Source organism: Strongylocentrotus purpuratus, unplaced genomic scaffold (assembly GCF_000002235.5).
Source record: "Strongylocentrotus purpuratus isolate Spur 01 unplaced genomic scaffold, Spur_5.0 spur5_scaffold_20, whole genome shotgun sequence".
Classification (NCBI taxonomy): Eukaryota; Metazoa; Echinodermata; class Echinoidea; order Camarodonta; family Strongylocentrotidae; genus Strongylocentrotus; species Strongylocentrotus purpuratus.
This window is the reverse complement of record NW_022145606.1, coordinates 47,545,619-47,566,636: the sequence shown is the minus strand read 5'-3', so window position 1 is coordinate 47,566,636 and position 21,018 is coordinate 47,545,619. Positions and strand designations below refer to the sequence as shown.

Below are 21,018 nucleotides of genomic sequence, written 5' to 3'. Positions count from 1 at the left end.
TATTCGATTCATTAAAAAAGAATGAAATATTATTTACAAAAAACTACATTCTGACAAATAGCAAAATAACTGTATACACATAAAATGAATGACAATGTATCAATTTGTATCCATACCTAATGATTAAAAAATGATTTAAAACAAATTTGATTACGACTGCATCTTCATTATTAGGGACCTACATTTATATAAAGACTGAGATTTTCACAATAATGTATTAGATAATATATTTTTTTAACACGGAGATTCATGTAATAATAACAATAATGTAGGCTATTAAAACGTCTTTAGAAAAAATATCAATACGCTTTACAATAATAAAACAACAACATTATACATATCTACTTATATTCATGAACTAAAATAATATAAAAAAACAATATTAATCAAAACATTTACATGTATCAACATCAATACAGAGAAATGAAACTAATTATTAAAAAAATACAGTAATATATATTCCCGCCCCCCACCACTCAGTGATATTTAGGGTAAGCATATGCGTGTTCTCAGCACCCCCCCCCCCCCCTTCAGCATAAGTCTGGTGTGTAAAGTCAATACGGGTAGACCTTTTTCTTTTTTTAACGAGCCGGAGATTTTGGGAACACGCATGCGGTTCCTCCCTTCCCGGAGTGGGGGGGGGGGGGGGGTATATATTACGAGACGTGTAGTTTAAATTATGATGAAATACAATGGTGCAGTTGATATTCGAGGGTATTTTTGAACAAGTAACATTTCAGGTTATAATTATTTAAAGGCAGTTTATTGTGTAATGGCTCGGATGGTATTGGAGAGGCTATGGAGTATTGGGTATTGGAGAGGCCAAAGCCTTGAAACTGCAGTTGAGAATCTTCTGAATCCGTATGACTTTGTCATGTCGTTAGTGGGTTCAATGAGGTGTTGATGCAAGGCGTATACTACCCCCCCCCCCCCCCCAGTCCGTGAACGGAGGGGTACAAGACTATAAACTTCTTTTTACCGATTGACCTTTGCCTTTGTGACATTTATCCGATAACAGCTGGAATTCACACGTTGATCTCTCTATGACCATTGTCCTTAGACTTACTTACCCCAAAATTGTATAATAAAACATATACTACCAAGTTGGACGTTTATGATCTTTGATCCCTTCACTAATAATTGACTAACTTATTAATGACTAGACGATGGTTTTGGTAGTATATTCGAGGTCTTTTTCTTAGATGATAACAATCGCCAAATTTAGAGACTGTAGCAATCCATGTATAAGCCATAAAGCGCCACCTGGAATTCGTCGGAAATATCTCAGTTCCATCTGTGAAAGCCCTTTGTCCTATTTCTTCGTAATTCGTACGGGTGCTCGCCATTATCATTTCCAATAGCAACACATTAATTGCTTGGTGTCGAAGCAGTCCATCGGTTAGACGAATACGTAGGCAGGGTGGATGTACACCGCTCCTTCATACTATTCCCCTCTCCTGCTGAGATAGTACCTGATGAAATGGTAGTAAAGAGAAAATGTAGGGAGAGAGCGACGTTTTGTTATCAAATTGAAATGAAGATATGTAAATGGTAACTATATGGACCGGAATCATTTTTATTTGCGGATGTTTTAAATGGCAGCTAGCCTACCAATTTTTATACCCTGGTGCTGCTGGCGCTCCTGCAAGCTGATGTTTCGACAAATTCTACTTCTACTTGGCCGACAATCCTTCTTCCATCACTCTCTATTTTATCCTTTTTCCCTATTTGGGAGACTGTCGAAAAGAGCCTGGGGGCGTAGCCGATTCGACCCCATGGATCCGCCGCTATTCCATGATCACTACTACTACTCTACTACTACTACTACTACTAATAATAATAATAATGATGATATCTGCTGCTGATGGCTGGTCACCAATCTTAAAACCTGATTTATTGTTCTCATTTCTCTCTGTTTCTCTTAAATTGTCTAATCGCTTTTAGATTATTTAATTTCTTTTTTTTTTGTATTCGTTAATATTTGTGTCATTATTGTACCCTTTGGCTTTGGTTTAACGAACTTGAGTTTTGTACGGCAGTCTTTAAGGTATTCTTATTGTGTGTAAACAAATGAAACTAAACAACACAAAAAAGAGACCAGTTCGTAGTTAGCAAGTAGTACAAATGACACCAAATGTCCATAGATCTTTTACACATGGAGAAGTCCCATTTCGAGCATTTTAGAATAATCACTGCCAAAGTCACGGATGGGCATCGTGAATACCTTTTCTTTGCCCTCATCAGTCGAATACGTCCATCTGTATTCCACGAGCACGTATCCAATATTCATATCGGTGGGTTTTACAATGTTGGTACAATTATTGACCTTGATCTGCCCATGCGCAGATTGAATCTACGAACAAGCGTATATAAAACTCACCCCAAAATAAGCAGTACTACTACGACGGTACAATTATGCTCTGGGCAGATCGATGCACCTGATATTGGAACACGTTTTGGCTCTGTCTTCTGTGGTTCGGTGATCAATGGTTCTGTGGTCAGTACTTCTGATAGAAATGATAATGATAAACAAAGTCATGCACATAGCCGGATCCAGAAAAAGGAATGATCACGGAAATTGCTTTCTATACATTATGTCAGGGGTTTGTGTTTTACGAACAACACATGATCAGACAACATTCCGGTAGTTAAATAATAACCCCTGACAACAACCGAGCCCCTTGTTTCCGCAAGTAAGGGCCAGGGACCTGTTTCACAAAGCCTTATATCAAAGACAAATGACAAAAATCAGTGACAAAACTACTTTTGAACTTTCATGGGCAATTTCAATATACTCTTGTATATATCCAATATGAATCATGTTTGAATTTAATACGTATGTTTGGATTTAAAGCCACATTGTCCTACTTGTAGCTACTTGCTCCCTCTATATAGAAAACTTCCCCAATCGGTGCCCGTTGGTCCCCCATGATCCTCTTTTTCTTATGTTAGTTGAGAGCTGAGTTAATGAGATAGCCACCTGTCAGTGACCTCGCTGTGTGGTCTAATCCCTTCTGGCCCAGTAGTATTGACGGTCTTTACTACGTAATGCACCACTGCAATGTTTGCACATTTCAGAAAGTGAGACGCAGGTCTACGGAAATTGCTTGACGTTGATTTTTCGAAAGTAATTGCAATAATTTCTGTTTTAAAGACATGCTTTGAAAGCTGAACGTACCGACTACAGGAACTGTCACAGTCTTGGTGGTGAACTGCAATATTGGTTCCCGTGGACCTTCACGAGCAGATATGCAATTAATCGGAGAAACTGCAACTTGGTAAGGGGTATTCTCCTCTAGATGACCAACATCGTACAGTAGCTCGCTCTCCACCGACACGTACCCGACGCTGCGCCAAGGGTCATCATCATCATCTTCACGGTCTTTGTCGTCGTTGTTCTTGATGTTGATTCCATAACCACAGATTGGCCCGTCCCCTTGATGTTGATTGGTCCATCGGATGGACACGTTTTTAGAGGACAGGTTTGTACTTTCGGGAGCTTCCATCAAGGTTGGTAGAACTATCGAAATTAACGTTAAACAACTTGATAAACATATGGCTCCGGTTGTCTCATTTTCGCTCGCTGGAACATTGCCAGCATAAACCACTGACCTCTACCTCCTAGACGGGTCATCGCCCATTCCCATTCACTATATGTTACGTACTAAAAGGCTGTATTGTCTGACCGTTCATGAATATTCATGTTTTTGCTTACCTCGGCAAAATGTTAGCTTTTACTAAATGGAAAAATGACGGTGGGGGGGGGGGGGGGTTGGATGAAAAGGACTAAATGAACCAAGCAGAAGGGATCTATGATAATTCATGCTTCTTATCCTTCGTGTGCTTGACCTATAATATTCAAATCGCTTGGCAAACTGAGTCTAAAGTTCGACTTGTTTCACATGTGTATTATAGGCAATGACGAGCTTGCAACATATTTTTATAAAATGACGGTGGGTGAACTTTCAAAAGTCAATGGGACATGGGGGTTCCAATGAAAGAGCTAGTGATAACGTATGTCGGGTGGATGTGCTTTTCGTCTAAACAAAAAATGAATTTTTAACGATTTGGGGGTAACATTCCATAGGCTAACATGTTAGGCTGCTGACTCTGACGATAGGGGGCGTTGTGAAATGAGACTAAACGGAGCAATATGATTGAGATTTTGACACGCTTCAGTACTGTTTATATGGCTTTCAAATCCAATGTCGCTCCGATAAAAGTTGCTTGTATAGTGACCTATCGTAATGCATTTAACAATAAATTCCACTATTACTCATAATAATACCGATAATAATATTTCTGGAAATGATAATAATGATTATGATAATGATTCTATGACTGGAATTGATTGGACTAATTAAAGTTACATGCCTAAAAATCAGATGTGCTACGATCGAAGGACTTGAACCAAATCTACAAATAGTTGAAAGACTCACCAATGGAGGGCGTTGTTAGAGAAAGTATCGGCCCCTCGCTAAGTTCAGAGATCCTTGCCCCATCGCAAAGGATAGGTCTCACTGAGACATGATAGTCTGTCTCGGGTTCCAGGCCAGTTATGTTGAATATAAGTTCTTCTCTGGACTGGGATCCTGGTTGCTCAGACACAAAACCAACCGACAACCACGATGTGATATCTTCGTCAAGGCTCCTCCTGTCAATTGTATAGGCACATATTGGTCCATCGCCCGTATGTTGCTCCTGCCACTGGACTACTGCGTAGGACGTTCCAATGGCTGTCGTGTTAGGCGGATGGGACAAACTAGGTAGAACTGACGGTACACAAAATTGAAATTGAAATGAAGTATTTAAAGGGACTTGGTAACATTGTTCAGATGAGAGATATTGGTGCTAAGGTAGTGACTTCAATGCTAGATGTACAATTAACGATATTCTGAAAATTTAAGTGAAAACGGACCATTATTCATGGTACAAATTAGGAAAAACTGATCTGATCGATTCCTTAATTCTCTCAACTATATTAATACAATTTAATTACATTTTAGGTGAATGAAAATCTCACAAAGCAATAAAATGGCTTTACATTCCATTTCAGACATTTAAGTGTTGACAGATTTTCTATAGCCTGTTTTATGTCTTTTTTCATGGAAAAACGGTTGGGAAAATTCAAAAATGGTTGAGAGAATTTACTGTTCATCACTGTTAGAGGGTGTCGTACATCGACGCCTTCAGAGAAAACCATAGATAGCTTCGTGGTTTGAGAATTTGTTCAGGGTGTTTTGCATGTCAGAGGATGAGCAAAGTAGAAGGAATACAGTAAGTAACATTTTATAGAAAAATTAAGCAATTTTTTTGGATCAACCTATCGTTTGCTTTGGAACGTAATCTTTTGTTGTAGTGCGATATGCCACGATAATACACTTTATGTTCAACTGTGTAAGCAAGCAGTAAAGAAATTAAGTAGGAAATTAAAAAACGTATTAAGTCCACACCCTGGACCTCCTAAATCTCATCAAATACGTATACGTTTATGCTAAAAATGTGCTTGTGTGCCTTGTTTAGCGAGTTGGCACTCTCTTATTAATAGTACTCTCTGGTTTTAACACAATTGGCAACTACTTTGAACTTTCAAGGGCAATTTCAATATACTCTTGTATATCTAATATGAATCATGTTTGAAATACGTAATTCACTACTGTAATGTTTGCATATTTCAAAAGGTGACACGCAGTGCTACTGAAAATCTGAAATTGCTTTACCTAGATTTTTTTCGAAAATTGTTGCCACCACTTTTGTTTAACATTTTAAAAAGACATGCATTGAAAGCTGAACGTACCGACCACAGGAACTGTCACAGTCTTGGTGGTGAACTGCAATATTGGTTCCCGTGGACCTTCACGAGCAGATATGCAGTTGATCGGAGAAACTGCAACTTGGTACGTGGTATTTTCCTCTAGATGACCAACATCGTACAGTAGCTCGCTCTCCATCGACACGTACCCGACGCTGCGCCAAGGGTCATCATCATCTTCACGGTCTTTGTCGTCGTTGGTCTTGATGTTGATTCCGTAACCACAGATTGGCCCGTCTCCTTGATGTTGATTGGTCCATCGGATGGACACGTTTTTAGAGGACAGGTTTGTACTTTCGGGAGCTTCCATCAAGGTTGGTAGAACTATCGAAATTAACGTTAAACAACTTGATAAACATATGGCTCCGGTTGTCTCATTTTCGCTCGCTGGAACATTGCCAGCACAAACCACTGAACTCTACCTCCTAGACGGATCGATCATCGCCCATTCCCATTCACTATATGTTACGTACTAAAAGGCTGTATTGTCTGACCGTTCATGAAAATTCATGTTTTTGCTTACCTCGGCAAAATGTTTGCTTTTACTAAATGGAAAAATGACGGTGGGGGTTGGATGAAATGGGCTAAATGAACCAAGCAGAAGGGATCTATGATAATTCATGCTTCTTATCCTTCGTGTGCTTGACCTATAAAATTCAAATCGCTTGGCACACTGAGTCTAAAGTTCGACTTGTTTCACATGTATATTATAGGCAATGACGAGCTTGCAACTTATTTTTAGAAAATGACGGTGGGTGAACATTCAAAAGTCAATGGGACATGGGGGTTCCAATGAAAGAGCTAGTGATAACGTATGTCGGGTGGATGTGCTTTTCGTCTAAACAAAAAATGAATTTGTAACGATTTTGGGGTAACATTCCATAGGCTAACATGTTAGGCTGCTGACTCTGACGATAGGGGGCGTTGTGAAATGAGACTAAACGGAGCAATATGATTGAGATTTTGACACGCTTCAGTACTGTTTATATGGTTTTCAAATCCAATGTCGCTCCGACAGAAGTTGCTTGTATAGTGACCTATTGTTAATGCATTTAACAAAAAAAATCCACTATTACTCATAATAATACCGATAATAATAATTCAGAAAAGGATAATAATGATTATGATAATGATTCTAAGACTGGAATTGATATATACAGCGTTGGACTAAAGTTACATGCCTACACATCAGATGTGCTACGATCGAAGGACTCGAACCAGATCTACGAACAGTTGTAAGACTCACCAATGGAGGGCGTTGTTAGAGAAAGTATCGGCCCCTTGCCAAGTTCAGAGATCCTTGCCCTATCGCAAAGGATAGGTCTCACTGAGACATGATAGTCTGTCTCGGGTTCCAGGTCAGTTAAGTTAAATACAAGCTCTTCTCTGGACTGGGATCCTGGTTGCTCAGACACAAAACCAACCGACAACCACGATGGGACATCTTCGTCGAGGCTCCTCCTATCAATTGCATAGGCACATATGGGCCCATCACCGGTATGTTGTTCTTGCCATCGCACTACTGCGTAGGACGTTCCAATGGATTTCACGTTTGGCGGATGGAACAATCTAGGTAGAACTGACGGTAGATAAAATTGAAATTGAAATTACGTATTAAATGTCCGTTCGAATTCCCTTTTCTGTATGTTTGTGTGTATATACAGTGCGTATCAAAACAAAAGTTTACCCAACTTGTATAGCTTCTACTTAAAAGGTTATTATCTATGTGACCTTCAATCATATTATATTGTAAAGAAGAACTAATACCCTGTCTAAATATACCATTTTCATAGTTGTGCTGCCTGCCAATGATGACTGAAAAGCAGACTTTTAAAAAAGTATTGTCAAAATCCTCTTTTGCCCAGTTTGGGCTGAAGCACTTGTGGTTCAAAAGCCACTCATTCCAAAAGAATTGCTTCTTTTTTTTTAATTGACTATTAGATAGTTGAAATAAAGAAGTGTGTAAATCAACTCAAACTCAAAGAAATGCTTATTACAAGCAAAAAAAAAATGATTTTCTCTTGGTTATGATTACAATATTGCCTACTTTATTGAGTGATACAAAATTGATTACGTTTATCAGGGATGTTACCCTATTTATGAAAGTCTGTTGTCGATTTCTTTGATATTTATCATCATAAATGTTCTTTATTGCATTTGGGTTTAGTAACCTTTGAGTTCTCAATCGCTATTCGAGATAGAACACCTCATGCTACTCACGAGTGTGAAATGGTTCAGTGAGCAGTGAGCAGAGAGAACTTAGATATCATGAGACAAGAAGCTAGTAGGCTTTTGCAAATAATTAAAGGTTATCCTGTCGATTGAAACAAGTTTCTGTAAAAGTCTAACTACAATGCATCATTTCAGAAACAATGAAGCACTATAAAGCACGAGGCACAATTTAACTTTTAAAAAGGATTTAAGACAAAATAAGTGCATGCATGTGGCCTGACCTACATTGGTCCCGGCCTAAAGCCCATACTTGGAACAAGGCGATTTTGACTACTCTTTAAAGCCCCTGGTGCTCATTCACCCGTGGCAGAAATTATTATGAATTGGTATATTGTGCAGGAACTAAGTTACTCTCCATCATAAAGGAAATTCAAAAGTCAAATTGGTTATGACTTTTCAATAATTACGAACTACCAAAGTTGGATCATTTTTGTATTGATACCCCCTGTTTATATCAATTCATATTTGCATTACAGGTACTATGTCCCATTTACAGGCCAACAAAATGAAAAGGTTACATTCTAAAGGCAATCGGAAGATAATACTAATTCAGAACTTCACTCTAAAGAAAACGCTTGAAAATGTATTTGTGTGGGACATTTGTGTGTGTGTGCGCTTGTTTAATTAAATAATCTAGTTTTCGGACCCTTTTACCGAAAGGTCGTACGTTTTGTGCTGCGCAGAAATTTAATCAGTATAATTTTGGCCATTACAAGAAGTAGGTTACTGATGTAGACAAATGCCCATGTACCCTTTACAGCTCATGTTATGTATGTTATTACCAAAGCACAAAAACGTTAGTCAGTCACTCAATAGTGTCTGACAGAAAGTAAACGGGTTTCATTGCATAATCTGAATACTAGGACAGTGCTAACGTTTAAATTTCACAGATAGGATATACGGGACACATTCATAATTCCTGCAAGGCGATCTACAGAATTTAACATCGACTGCAAAACGAATTTACCTTTAAACGAGAAAAAACAAGTACATATATAAAACACCAAAAAATAATCAAATAAAGTTGGATTTGCAAAAGGCCATAGGCATATCAATGGAAAAACCAACTACAATATGAGATCACGCTTCAAGGGAATACAACATAAACATGTCAGGTGCGCAGACATAGGACTCCCCATCATGCTATCTACGAACTGGTCTGCATGCAAGGATATTGAACTCACCATAATCATTTGTTGCCTGATATAATTGATTCCTTTCTCCTTCTCTCCCAGAGCAATGCAGAATTCTAACACTTATACCGTAGAGGGTGCCAGCATCGAGTCGATCGATCGTGAATTGGTAGTCGTTCGTCTCATCAGCGGGAACGAAGCCGACACTCGACCACGATGTGGATGCAGGATATTGAAGATATATATTGTGTCCGCATACCGGTCCATCGCCATCGTGATCGCTATACCATCCTACCCAGATGGACGATGTGGTGACACCCCATACTTCAGGCTGATTAGACAGACTTGGCAAGGCTACATGATCTATACATACGAATTATAGAAGTAGTTTTAGTGGTAATAGTGGTAGTAGTAGTAGTAGTAGTAGTCGTCGTAGTAGTAGAGTAGTAGTAATATAAGTATTGGAAGTATTATTAATAATGGTACATGTAATAGTAATATCAATAGTAGTATAAGTAGTAGTAATAGTAATAGTAGCAGTAATAGTAGTAGTATTAGTCGAAGTAGAAGTAGTTGTGGTAGTAGGTAGTAATAGAAACAAAATTAGTAGTAATAATAGTGGTAGTAGAAGTAGTAGTAGTAGTGGTGGTAGTGGTAAATGCAACGACAATAGTATTATTATTTTCTTCTTTATTCGCCGCATTATAAAAATACACAGAGCAAAGATTATTTAACGCTGGAGAAAAAAAAGGAGAAGAACAAAAAATGGACAGTAATAATACAAAACAAAAAACATGAGGAAAAATACTACTATTATCATTATAATAACAATAATAATGACAATCATGATAATCATCATCATCACGGTCACAATAGCAAGGGTAATAATGAAAATAATTATAAGAAGATATTCATTGTGGCCCATGAAGTAGAAATAACATTTCTCAGCTCTTTTCATAAGATGATTCTAACAATTATTATGTATTCTTGGGAGATCTTTTAAGAACTGTATTGATAACAAAAAGCCATAAAGATCTACCAAGAATAACTCGTATTGTCACATTCCTTTCATGGAAAGAGATAACGAACAACAATGTATGTTAAAGGAAAATCCAAGTTAAATAGTAAACTACTCTAAAACAAAGCAGAACAAATCAGAGAAGCATAGAAGTCTCACCTTGAAAGAAAATGGACAAAAAATGATAAAACTATGTATTGATGAAAGTTATTAACACCTTAGGTAAAGGCACTTCACATCGACTGAATCGGCAGTGTCACTGTGATGAAGTCAATTGCACAACATGACTCAAATTTTATTTTATTTTCTCAAAATGTTTGACTCAGGACTGTCAGGAGGGTCTTTTCTTTTTTAATTCATATTAACACATGCCCTTAGTTTAGGATAACATACATATACTTTTTATTTTTTTTATTTCAAACTTTCGCAAATTTTGTTTCTTTTATATTCCGCTTTCATACGTATAACATGGGTTGGTTTCTCTTTAATATTATTACTATTACTAGTATACGTGTCTTCATTATCACGGAGGCGCGATAGCTCAATCGGTAGAGCAGTGGTTTCGTAATCCGGTGACCCGGGTTCGAAACCAAGTCGGAGCGCTAGTGCCCTTTGGTAAGGCATTAATCCTCATTACCAGGTCCCTCGGAGAGGACCTAAAGCCGTCGGCCGTCTGGTTGCTTACTTACAAGCATTTATGCTTTCTTAGCAGTCAGGTTAAAATTACCACCTTCAACATTATTATCTATCACAATCATTATTATTATTATTAATACCATTACCATCAGCAGCATGATAATTATAACTATTTACTTTTTTGGTAGTTAACGGTGGTGATCTATAATAGGCCTATGTGTAATATGTGTACATGCAGTGGCGTAATGAGCAAAAACGTTTGGGGGGGGGGGCTGGCAAAAAAAAAATCCGCATCACCCCACTCTAACATGCAGGCCCCGCTGAACGTTTTTCAAAGTGGGGTCTAGGGGCAAAGCCCCATCAGGGGGTCAGGGGGCGGAGCCCCCGAAGCTCAATGGGTATGGGCACCAGTGGTGGATCCAGGAGTTTCTTACGGGGGGTGGCATGGGGTGAAATATATGTAAAACCTGATGAAGCGACCGAGCGAGGCTTTAGCGGATAGGGGAACGACCAAGCGGGGATGGGTCTGGGAGGGGGTTTTGACCCCCTCCCAGAGTAGGAAACATTTGCGATTTCAGAACCACATTAGACGCCTTTTCAGGCACTTCCTGGAGTAAAATGACATAAAATTGCTTTCTCCTACCCCCTCCAAGAGTAGGAATCTTTTACAATGTGAGAACCACATTTTGCGCAATAATAGTCCACCGGCACTTCCTGGAAATGAGACGTTGTATTAGGTTCGTTGCCGCACAATGCACAAAGACGGTGGTCCGGTACCAGTTGTACTAAAAATTATATCGAGTGTATAAACTGTGTTGTTATGAGGGGCGTTGCTAGATCTTTTTCAGTGGGGGAGGGGGAGAGGCCACCGATTACCTTCAAAACGAGCCACCAATTACCGACAAATATATTAATGCCAATGTCCCAATGTCTACAAATTTAACCCTGTAAACCCGGGGCCAGGAACTAAGTTATTTTTTCAGTTTTCCCCCTCCCGCGCGCGGAAGGTTTGATACTTCATTAAATTATTAGAAAAAGAATACGATCCGTTGTACCGTTCTAGACTTTTTATTCTTGTTTCGCCCCTCCCGCGCGAAGCGCGGAAGCTATGACGTTTCATTTATTTATTAGAGAAAGAAGACGATTCATTGTACCGTTCTCGACTCTTAATCCTTGCCTGAATTCATTTTCGCCCATCCCGCGCTTAGCGGGGAAGCTTTTACGTTTCATTAAATTATTAGAGAAAGAGGTCGATTCGTTGTACTGTTTTCGACTTACAATCCTTGTCCGAATTCAGTGTCCTCCCTCCCGCGAAAAGCGCGGAAGCTTTGACATATCATTAGATTATTAGAGAAAGAAGACGATTCTTTAAATGATTTTTTTTATTCTTAATCTTTGTCTGAATTCAGTTTCCCCCACCCCCCCCCCCCCCCTCCCGCGCGAAGCGCGGAAGCTTTCGGTGTTTCATTAAATTATAAGAGAATGAAGACGATTTGTGGTACTGATTTCTACTATTAATCCTTGCTTTCACATTTCAGTAAATTATTTGGAAAATATACGATGCGTTTCCTTAAATTTTTACTCTTAATCCTTGTCTGAATAGAGTTTTCCCCTCCCGCGCGTAGCGCGTAAGCTTTGTAGTGTCATTAAATTATTAGGGAAAGAAGACGATTCGTTGTATTGTTTTCGACACTTAATCCTTGTCTGAATTCAGTTTTCGCCCTCCCGCGCCAAGCGCGAGAGCTTTGAAGTTTAATTAAATTATTAGAGAAAGAAGACGATTCGTTGTACTGATTTCCACTCACTTTGTCTGAATTCAGTTTCCCTCCCTCCCGCGCGATGCGCGGAAGCTTTGACGTTTCATTAAATTATCAGAGAAATTGTCTGAATTAATTTTTTCTTTGTCCGATAAAAAGTCACAGTTTGTAGGGAGAAAAAAAATTGCCGGCCGACCGACATTAAACACATACCTGCCAACCCTCCCGCATTTTCCGGGATATTCCGCATTTCTGGAATTTTAGGACCTTAAAATGCGGGAGATTCCGCATTTTGGAAATTTAAGCCAAATTGGGCTTGTATTACCATTTGCCGCGATTTGTGCGAGAGCTCTCGTATAGTATACTGTGTGTGTGTTGATGGCCGCGGAAGCTCATTTGGCTTGTAATGACGATTTTGCAGCGTATTTGTGCCACTGATCTACAGCGTAGAGATCAGCATTATGTGTTTGTGTGTAGCGTCTGGCCTGGCATGTACTCTCCATACACGTACACACACACACACACCAATACAAGCGATGTACAAGAACATGCACACTTCACCAGCGATAAATTTTGAGCGAACGGGTTAGCTTCGACGTGTGATCGTGAATGGTTACTAAACTTGCAAAAAGTTTGTCAGTTTTACTTATAATGTCTTCCAATCCCAAGGAATACGCTTGCTTGATGGATTCATGGAGTTTACCGTACCGTACTAACTTTTCAATTGTCTAATCCAGTATTTGGAAGAAGTGTGTCGGGACTATGGTATACAGAGTGAACGCACGCTGCAGTGCGGTACCGGAGGTGAGTCGGTGCCAGTGGAGTGGGGCAGCGATGGCGAGGCGTACCGTACATGTACTGTGTATAGTTTGATCGATGCATGTCAAATGTTGCCGTAACTGAGCTGTGTTGGACAATCGCTACACCGAATTGAATTCAGCGTACCTGCCAACCCTTCCGAATAATCCGGAATATTCCATTTTCTGGATTTTTAGGACCCCAAAATCCGGAATATTCTGTTTTTTTTCTCAAAATTTCGATTTTTTTTTTTTTTTTTTTTTTTGTTTTGTTTTTTGTGTTGGTGTTGGTGTTGCTTAAGCCAAATTAAGCTTGTTTTATCCTTTGACGCGATGTTAGAGTTCACGTATTGCGTGGGTTGAAGGGCTGCATGATTAAAAACTGCCGCTGCATGTGCTAACGCCTGTTAAGTGTACAGATTTCTTATTTTCGAAGACATACCGCGCTAAAAATTCTTAATTCTCATTTTCAAATGTTGGCAGGTATGTAAACATCTCACCGACTTCAAACTTCTAAATTGATATAGTACACGAGCTAGATAGAGCAAGAATACCGACACAGCGGACCCGACACAGCAACATAATTATCTATGCGTATCTTTCTTGCCCCTTCGACGTGGCGACTCCACCCAACATTCCCTTTGCTCTCTTACTCCCACCCATCTTCTCTTAGGCTCTTAATACCACCCCCTCTCTATCTCTCTCTCTCCTCTCTTTCGTTTGTCTTGTTTTGTTTTGTTTGTTTTCTTATGTTTCCTTTTTCTCCTTTTTTTTCTTTCTCCTTTTTTTTTCTTTCTCCTTTTCTTTCTTTTCTTTCTTTTCCTTTCTTTCCTCTCCTTCCTCTTTTTTTTCCTTCTTTCTTCTCTTCTCTTTCTTTACTTGGTCATGGTTCAATTTTATTGGGGGGGGGGGGGGGACTGGCGCCCCCAAGCCCCCCCCCCCCCCACCAGTACGCCAGTGTGTACATGTGCTTTCAAATGCATATATTTCTCGCATTTAAACACAAATACATAGGCACAGGTTTTTTTTACTTTGTATCTATTATGGCGAAAAAGGAAGAAATTAATTTCTAATATCATTATCATCAAAACTACTTTTAGTTCTACTTTACTACCACCATTGATTTTAATGAATAGACATTGATGATCCGTGTCGGATGAAATATGTTGACAAATATGACATATCCAACCGTCAGAGAAAGAAAATATACAGATTTTATGTCAATTAATCATTAATTACTTATTATTCATCGTGTATGTTTATACATGTTTACATATATATATATATATATATGTGTGTGTGCGTGTGCGTGCGTGTATGTGTGTGTGTGTGTGTGTGCGTGCGTGCGTTTGTGTTCATTCGTCCGACAATTTTGAAATCACACTTCGAAGATTGTAACTTTGTAATTTTATATCCAATTTTCAGGGACCCTTCCTCAGAGATGACAATGCTTGTGTGTGATCTGAATATTTCCAAGTCCCATACAAACGTACAAACGATAATTATATTTATATCTTGGTCTGCGTTTAGAATTATGATAATAATTTGTTATTTATTTATATTTCATATGGGGTCATTTCAACAGGATACCCCCGTCATGATATGTTGAAATCCTTTTATACATGCGAGCTCTGTACAACGTAAAAATTGCAGAAGATAAACCTGTACATATTTGTTAAAAAAATAATCATGATTAGGATGATGATGATGATGATGATGATGATGATAATAATAATGACGATGATGGCATCAAAAGTAGTAAAAATGATAGCCACATTAGTCACACATTTGTGTTATCTGTTTAGAACTGTTAAGCCGAACCGAATAAATTTAACATTGAAATTTTGGAAAACTACATGGGGTATGGACTATGTTGCGTGTTAACTAGTAATCCCACATAATTCCCTTTTTTAATTAAACTACTAAAAAGCAGTATCCCTCCAGACAAGAAAACACTTAATAAATGATCACATCCAGACAAATTGATTATGGTTAAAAACTGGTTCTATATTCTATAATTTCACATAAGATACAATGATTACAGAATTATCAGAAACCTCTTCTGTCTATCTCAACAGTGACAGACAATTAAACTATCACTAGGCCCTTGGTAGTTACTATTAATAATCAAACATAGATAAATTCCAACAGCACATTAATGTAAAGGAGACTCAACTTAGTCACTATGGTATTAATGATTACCGCTGAATACAAGTCTCGAAATATCAGGAGTCTAGCTGTTCAGTACAACTTAAAACAGTACTAAAACAAGTCAGTTAAATATCATTCACACTGCATGAATAATAACAGTCAAGAAAATACTACTCAAATCTAAGCTAGACAGCGTTTAGATTTACTTACATAGGCACGAAATATTGTGGTTCAAGAAACCGCGAAACAAATCTCTACTTGTGTATGTGTACGGAATGCACAACACGAGAATACAACAATATATCGGTGGATCTAGACTATAGCAGATCTAGATCAGTAGACCAGGCATAGGCCTAGAACTAGTGCAATTATAAACATGTAAAATATGTGTTAGTAAGCGTACGCACTCAACAACAGGCACTCAGTCAGTCAAAATAAGGCATCACAATGATAAACAATGCAAAGCATAAATCACAATATAATTAACGTTACGTGAGTCATTGGAGTTGAATTCAAAGTAGATCTTCTTCAAGTTCTAGGTAGATGTAGAAACTAGCTAGTCGAAAACAGTGGTCGACGAGCTGGTTGTCGATCGCGTAGGATATGCAGACGATGATCGACGCTAGGTGAATACCACGATGATGAAGACGATGTTGAAGACAACGATGATGACAACAATGATGAAGACGACGCTGGTGAAGACAGCGATGATGAAGTCGACGATGAAGACGACGCTGGTGAAGACAGCGATGATGAAGACAACGGTGATGAAGACAACGATGATGAATCAGTTAACAGATGAATACAATGATGATGCAGTCAATGTCAATAGAGTAAAGTACCCGGTAATCGGTCAGCTCCGGTATTCGGCCAATTGGTTGGATACATGGTAAAATCACTTTAAAATACATCGCATAATAGCATAACACATATCCCACACATACCATACCATGCCAGTGTCACTGAAGAACCACATTTGCAATGAAAAATATATCCTAAAATATCACATTTTAGCGATGTAATCGGCGGTCCCGCTACCCAAATCTGAAAAATCGAGTTTCTTACGCGTGTATGTAAGAAATAGGGGTACCATAAAATGAGCTTTATTTCAAGTATTTTTCAGATATAGAGCCCGATTTTGTGCTGGTCGCAAGCTCAAAAGTATCTCATCGCATGTATTAAATCAATGCAGCCGCACACCGCGACGCACACACGATATGTCTGTCTAATTCAGATTCCAACTTCCGATCACCGCTGTGCCTGTATTCGGCCAGGCGAGCACCCGGGAGCTCCGGCGTGGGATACCTGCTCCGCCCGCTTGTGCTATACATCAGCGCAAAAACGCACGGCGCGCGCGAGCGCTTCCTATTGACTTTGTACATGCGGCCGTAAACTGAAACGCTCGGCCGATAACCGGCTCCAAAACAGTGAAAATTGAAATGAATATTGTCATGGCAATTCGTGATTTTTTTTTGGGATTCTTTTTTTGTTTAAGTAATAATAATATTTGCTTCATGATTTGAACAAGAAATGATAATAAATAGGAAGTAAAGAGTCCAATAAATAGGATTTTGTCTTAAGTGGCCGAAAACCGGGTACTTTACTCTAGATCAACTTCAGTGACTTGCGATGCAGGTCGAAGAATCAAATGTCGAGACAATATATATGAAGTCGATGATAAAAGGTTGTCAAACAATAATGCAGGTGAGAAAAACGTTAGATCATATTAAATGTTCTATTCTCACTGCTGGTGAATTAAAGTGTCGTCAATGCTGAACATCGAGAGTCAAAATATATCTTGCAAAACGTACAAAATGTAAATAGGTGAGCACGTCCACCGGGAATGGTCCGGGGACGTAGCAGTTCAATCCTCGTTGGATACAATTTTCTAGGTACAATCATCAACACAATAACAGCATGTCTGTATACCAATATTAAAACAGCTCACTGATTCCCGCACAGGAAAATCAGAAGAGCGCCAATCAACTACAGCGCGATTGGTTCAAAACAAGCGCACATGTATGTTAATAAGGCACGTGATCTAAATACTTATGAATAAATACGCGTACATCTATGTTAATTGGTCATGTGATCAAAATACTAATGAATAAACATCGTTATATAATAAATCGAGTTAAAACCAGTTCTGAGGACATGGCGTAATACCAAATCCTCGAACTCTCAATGACTTCTAAAGCGGCCATTTTGGATTAAAAACACAATATGTATACCAGTGAATTATAAATGAATGCACTGTAACATTTGTCGCTACAAATTGATAGCAATGAGATTAATAAGCAAATTAACTGAAAAATATTGTCACATGTTTATTTCTATTCTTAAGTTTCAGGGATTAATCAATAAGTGTAGATTTCAATAACTGTTTTAGCTCTTCTTTTGTGAATTCCGATGTTTTATATCTCACATATTATAATCAAACCGCAACATACATATATACAAATTATACACCATGGATTGCGTGCAATATCAAGGTAGCTAGCAGCATGTACGGGGAATCCCCCGGCCACTATGTCGCAATGCGTGCTTATCAGTTCCATGTATTGCAATTGCAGTGTAATAAAATCACTGGTTCCTGTGGTGATTTATTTTGTTTATTTTTTATGTTAGGTTTGTCATCCCTGAGTTGTGCTGACATTTGCCCTAATCAAATAAAGATTATCCATAGCCATAGAAAGAAAAAAAAAATCATATTTAAGATAATATTCTGTTGAAAATAAATTTGCACAGCGCATTGAAATATAAACGCAACACTCTATATAAATGCGAGATATTATCATGTTTAAAGTTGTTGTTGTTGTGGCACTATCTGTTCTGTTTTTAAAAACTGTGTAAAACGCACATACGGTAAACGTGAAAGTTGGAACGATGTGACACATTTGTAAGAACTTGTAAGGTACAGGGTGAAAGGGCACATTGTTACAGAAGCGTAAACAGAATAGACACCAGACTACAGACATTTTCTCACCGTCGAATTAGGCGCCCCTCCCCCCCCCCCCCCCATGCCGCCGGCTGGATCCGCTCCTGCTTCCCACACATTTTTTGGTTTACCAGCGTTCCCGAATAACGGTAGAATATCAAAACAACTGACGCACAGAACGCACTGAACAGAATTAATCATAATTAGCAATGGCCTAGTTTTCCAAAATAAACAATTATTAAGCAGAATGACATTCAGATTCCCACATAATTTGAAGTGATTGCTTAACTGTGTGCACTGTATTTACACACCGGTGCTTAATAGTATACCACATCTACACAGATCTTTTTGAAAAATGAATACTGAGTTTCAAGAAAAAAGGGTATAGCCGTATTATTATTAAAGGCACCTTGATTTTTGTGAAGCGCATAGATACATGCAATTATGTTCATGTGTTATGCACTAAACGTATACAAAAGCGTTTAAATATGATTATTATTGTAATCACTACAATGTATTATAAAAGTAACAAGGTTTGTCCATATATCGACAAAACAACAATGAGATTAAGAAATCCGTGTAATTAGTTTTAATGCTTTTTTTAACAGCACACTACTCATTATTTTCATTGTTCAGGATCTCCTTTTTAGAGATTTTTTAAAAACTATCTTTCGAACAAAAAAAAATTAATTGTGAAAAAATAATTGGATATGATCATTAAAGTATCTAAGTTGGCAAGTTCATAATCACTATCCTCGTGGAAAAATTGGCAAACTTTTGTTGAATTCAGTAATCTTTGTTCGACTAGGTTCATCTCATCTGCATTCTTATATTTGTGTTAGATTATGTAGGGCTAGAAAATAAGAACAATTGGTGTCAATCGCAAGAGGAAAAGTGATTTATTTAGAATTTTGTTATGAGAGGAAAACTCTGAACTACTTTGGGCTGATTAAAGAACTATGACTACGCAGATAATAGTGACAATAATAGAAATGATAATAATAACAATAATTGTTAAATCACTAATACGTTTCTCTTCGGCTCAAATCTAATAGGCCAGTAAGTTTACGATTAGCACATGTCCCAACTGACCCCGAATATCCACATAGCTTCAAAACATGAAGAGGTCCCACTTTGTACATTTTGAAATAATCACTCATACAGCGATGGAGGTGCTACATGAATAGCCCTTGTTTCCCTTTTCAAGGAATACTTCCACTATGTGTATCATGGAGTGCACTGCTCGTGCATAAATAATGATTCCATAACTTTCATGAGGACATATATATCCAATATTTTGTCTCCGTGTATTTCACAACTTGGTCTGCAATGAATATCTGCTCATGATCAGACTGCAACTATCAACTGGCTTATTAACATGGGTTACGAGCATTACTACACAAATTATACCACCCATTGACCGTGTGCAATCCCGATGTAGGCCGCATATATACGGGGAATACCCACTATTGTATGACTTTATCAAAATATATTAATACTCACTGGGGTTGGTATTTTCCTGCCAGAAATGTAATACCACTGCAGAACGAAATAAATAAACAGAAAATATGTTAACTATTGTTCTTTCACGTAATAGGCCTACATTTTGGTATTGGTCATATCAGTAGAATACTATTCCTCTAATACCAAACAGACTAGACTCAATTAATGTATCATATTCCAATATGACCAATAATCAATAGTGGAGGAATAATCCTTTAGCAATAACGATTAATCAATAGATGAAAATAATGGCAAAATTAGCAATGATAATGACAATAATGACTACAATACTTATGTTTACCGCGGGAATCCTCATCTTGCAACAAAACCGTTCTTCCTTAGGGCCCAGCAATTATTATGTGTCGGGTAGATTGGACTAGGCCGTTTGTAGATGAGAGGGGTTTATTTAACAGAAATTACCCCCGACATTACGTAAGTAAAGGAACATGTTTTCACAAAATGTCAAATAACGCGACCACCCGACCCGACGCGATGACTCGATGATTCAAAGTAAGCCATATCACGACACATCCACAGAACCTGATCTAGATCTACATGTAGATTCGTCAGTAACAAATACTTACCGCTTAGTGCAGCGATGACAATTAAAAGTATACAGTAACAGACAGCATGACAACATCCGCAACTCATTCCCCCCATCTTTAGGGCTCAATTTGATGCTTGTCGATGAAATACGTGTTGAAAACTACTACACATTCGAGAATTATGTCCTTTGTAACACAGGGCCATCAATACAATGGCAAATTACCTATTCTACTCCGCGCAGAATACAATAACATACGCATTGCACAATGACGTACCGGGGATTCCCCTCAAAGGCCATGCCCTCTGAAAACGACTCGCACGAGACAAGCACGCGAGTGGGTTCATTTATTCATTCATTCATTCCTTTCATTGCACAATGACGTGGATGGGATTCCCCGCCCCTCCCAAGACCAATCATTGAGTTATTAATGTAAATATGTATTGCTACTATGGAAATGAAAACCTCGCTTGAGGATAAGAGAAAAAGAAATCTTC

The 21,018-nt window shown here is 38.4% G+C and overlaps 1 protein-coding gene across 3 annotated transcripts; it reads right to left on the bottom strand.

The window, feature by feature from the left end:
• Positions 1-924: 924 nt before the first annotated feature.
• Positions 925-20,926, bottom strand: LOC100889398 (tyrosine-protein phosphatase Lar). 3 transcript variants are annotated; one of them, XM_003730823.3, is made up of 9 exons: positions 20,562-20,925; positions 19,978-20,013; positions 9,229-9,540; positions 7,059-7,391; positions 5,798-6,136; positions 4,440-4,772; positions 3,179-3,520; positions 2,381-2,507; positions 925-1,472 (listed from the first exon to the last, which is right to left on the bottom strand). In XM_003730823.3, exons 1-9 carry the CDS (start codon positions 20,635-20,637, stop codon positions 1,445-1,447), a joined length of 1,926 nt encoding a protein of 641 aa, XP_003730871.2. In that variant the 5' UTR covers positions 20,638-20,925; the 3' UTR covers positions 925-1,444. The 3 variants fall into 3 exon arrangements, with proteins under 3 accessions (XP_003730871.2, XP_011669662.2, XP_030849373.1); XM_011671360.2 differs by having other exon boundaries at positions 2,381-2,504; XM_030993513.1 differs by lacking the exon at positions 3,179-3,520 and having other exon boundaries at positions 20,562-20,926.
• Between the last annotated feature and the right edge of the window lie 92 nt (positions 20,927-21,018).

Bases quoted from the DNA above. Each gene is read 5' to 3' on its own strand.
- LOC100889398 (XM_003730823.3), bottom strand. From the start codon at position 20,637: ATGGGGGGAATGAGTTGCGGATGTTGTCATGCTGTCTGTTACTGTATA. The intron at 20,014-20,561 runs GTAAGTATTTGT...TTCGTTCTGCAG, and splicing joins TGTCATCGCTGCACTAAGCG to TGGTATTACATTTCTGGCAG. The intron at 4,773-5,797 runs GTACGTTCAGCT...GTGTACCGTCAG, and splicing joins TGTGACAGTTCCTGTGGTCG to TTCTACCTAGTTTGTCCCAT.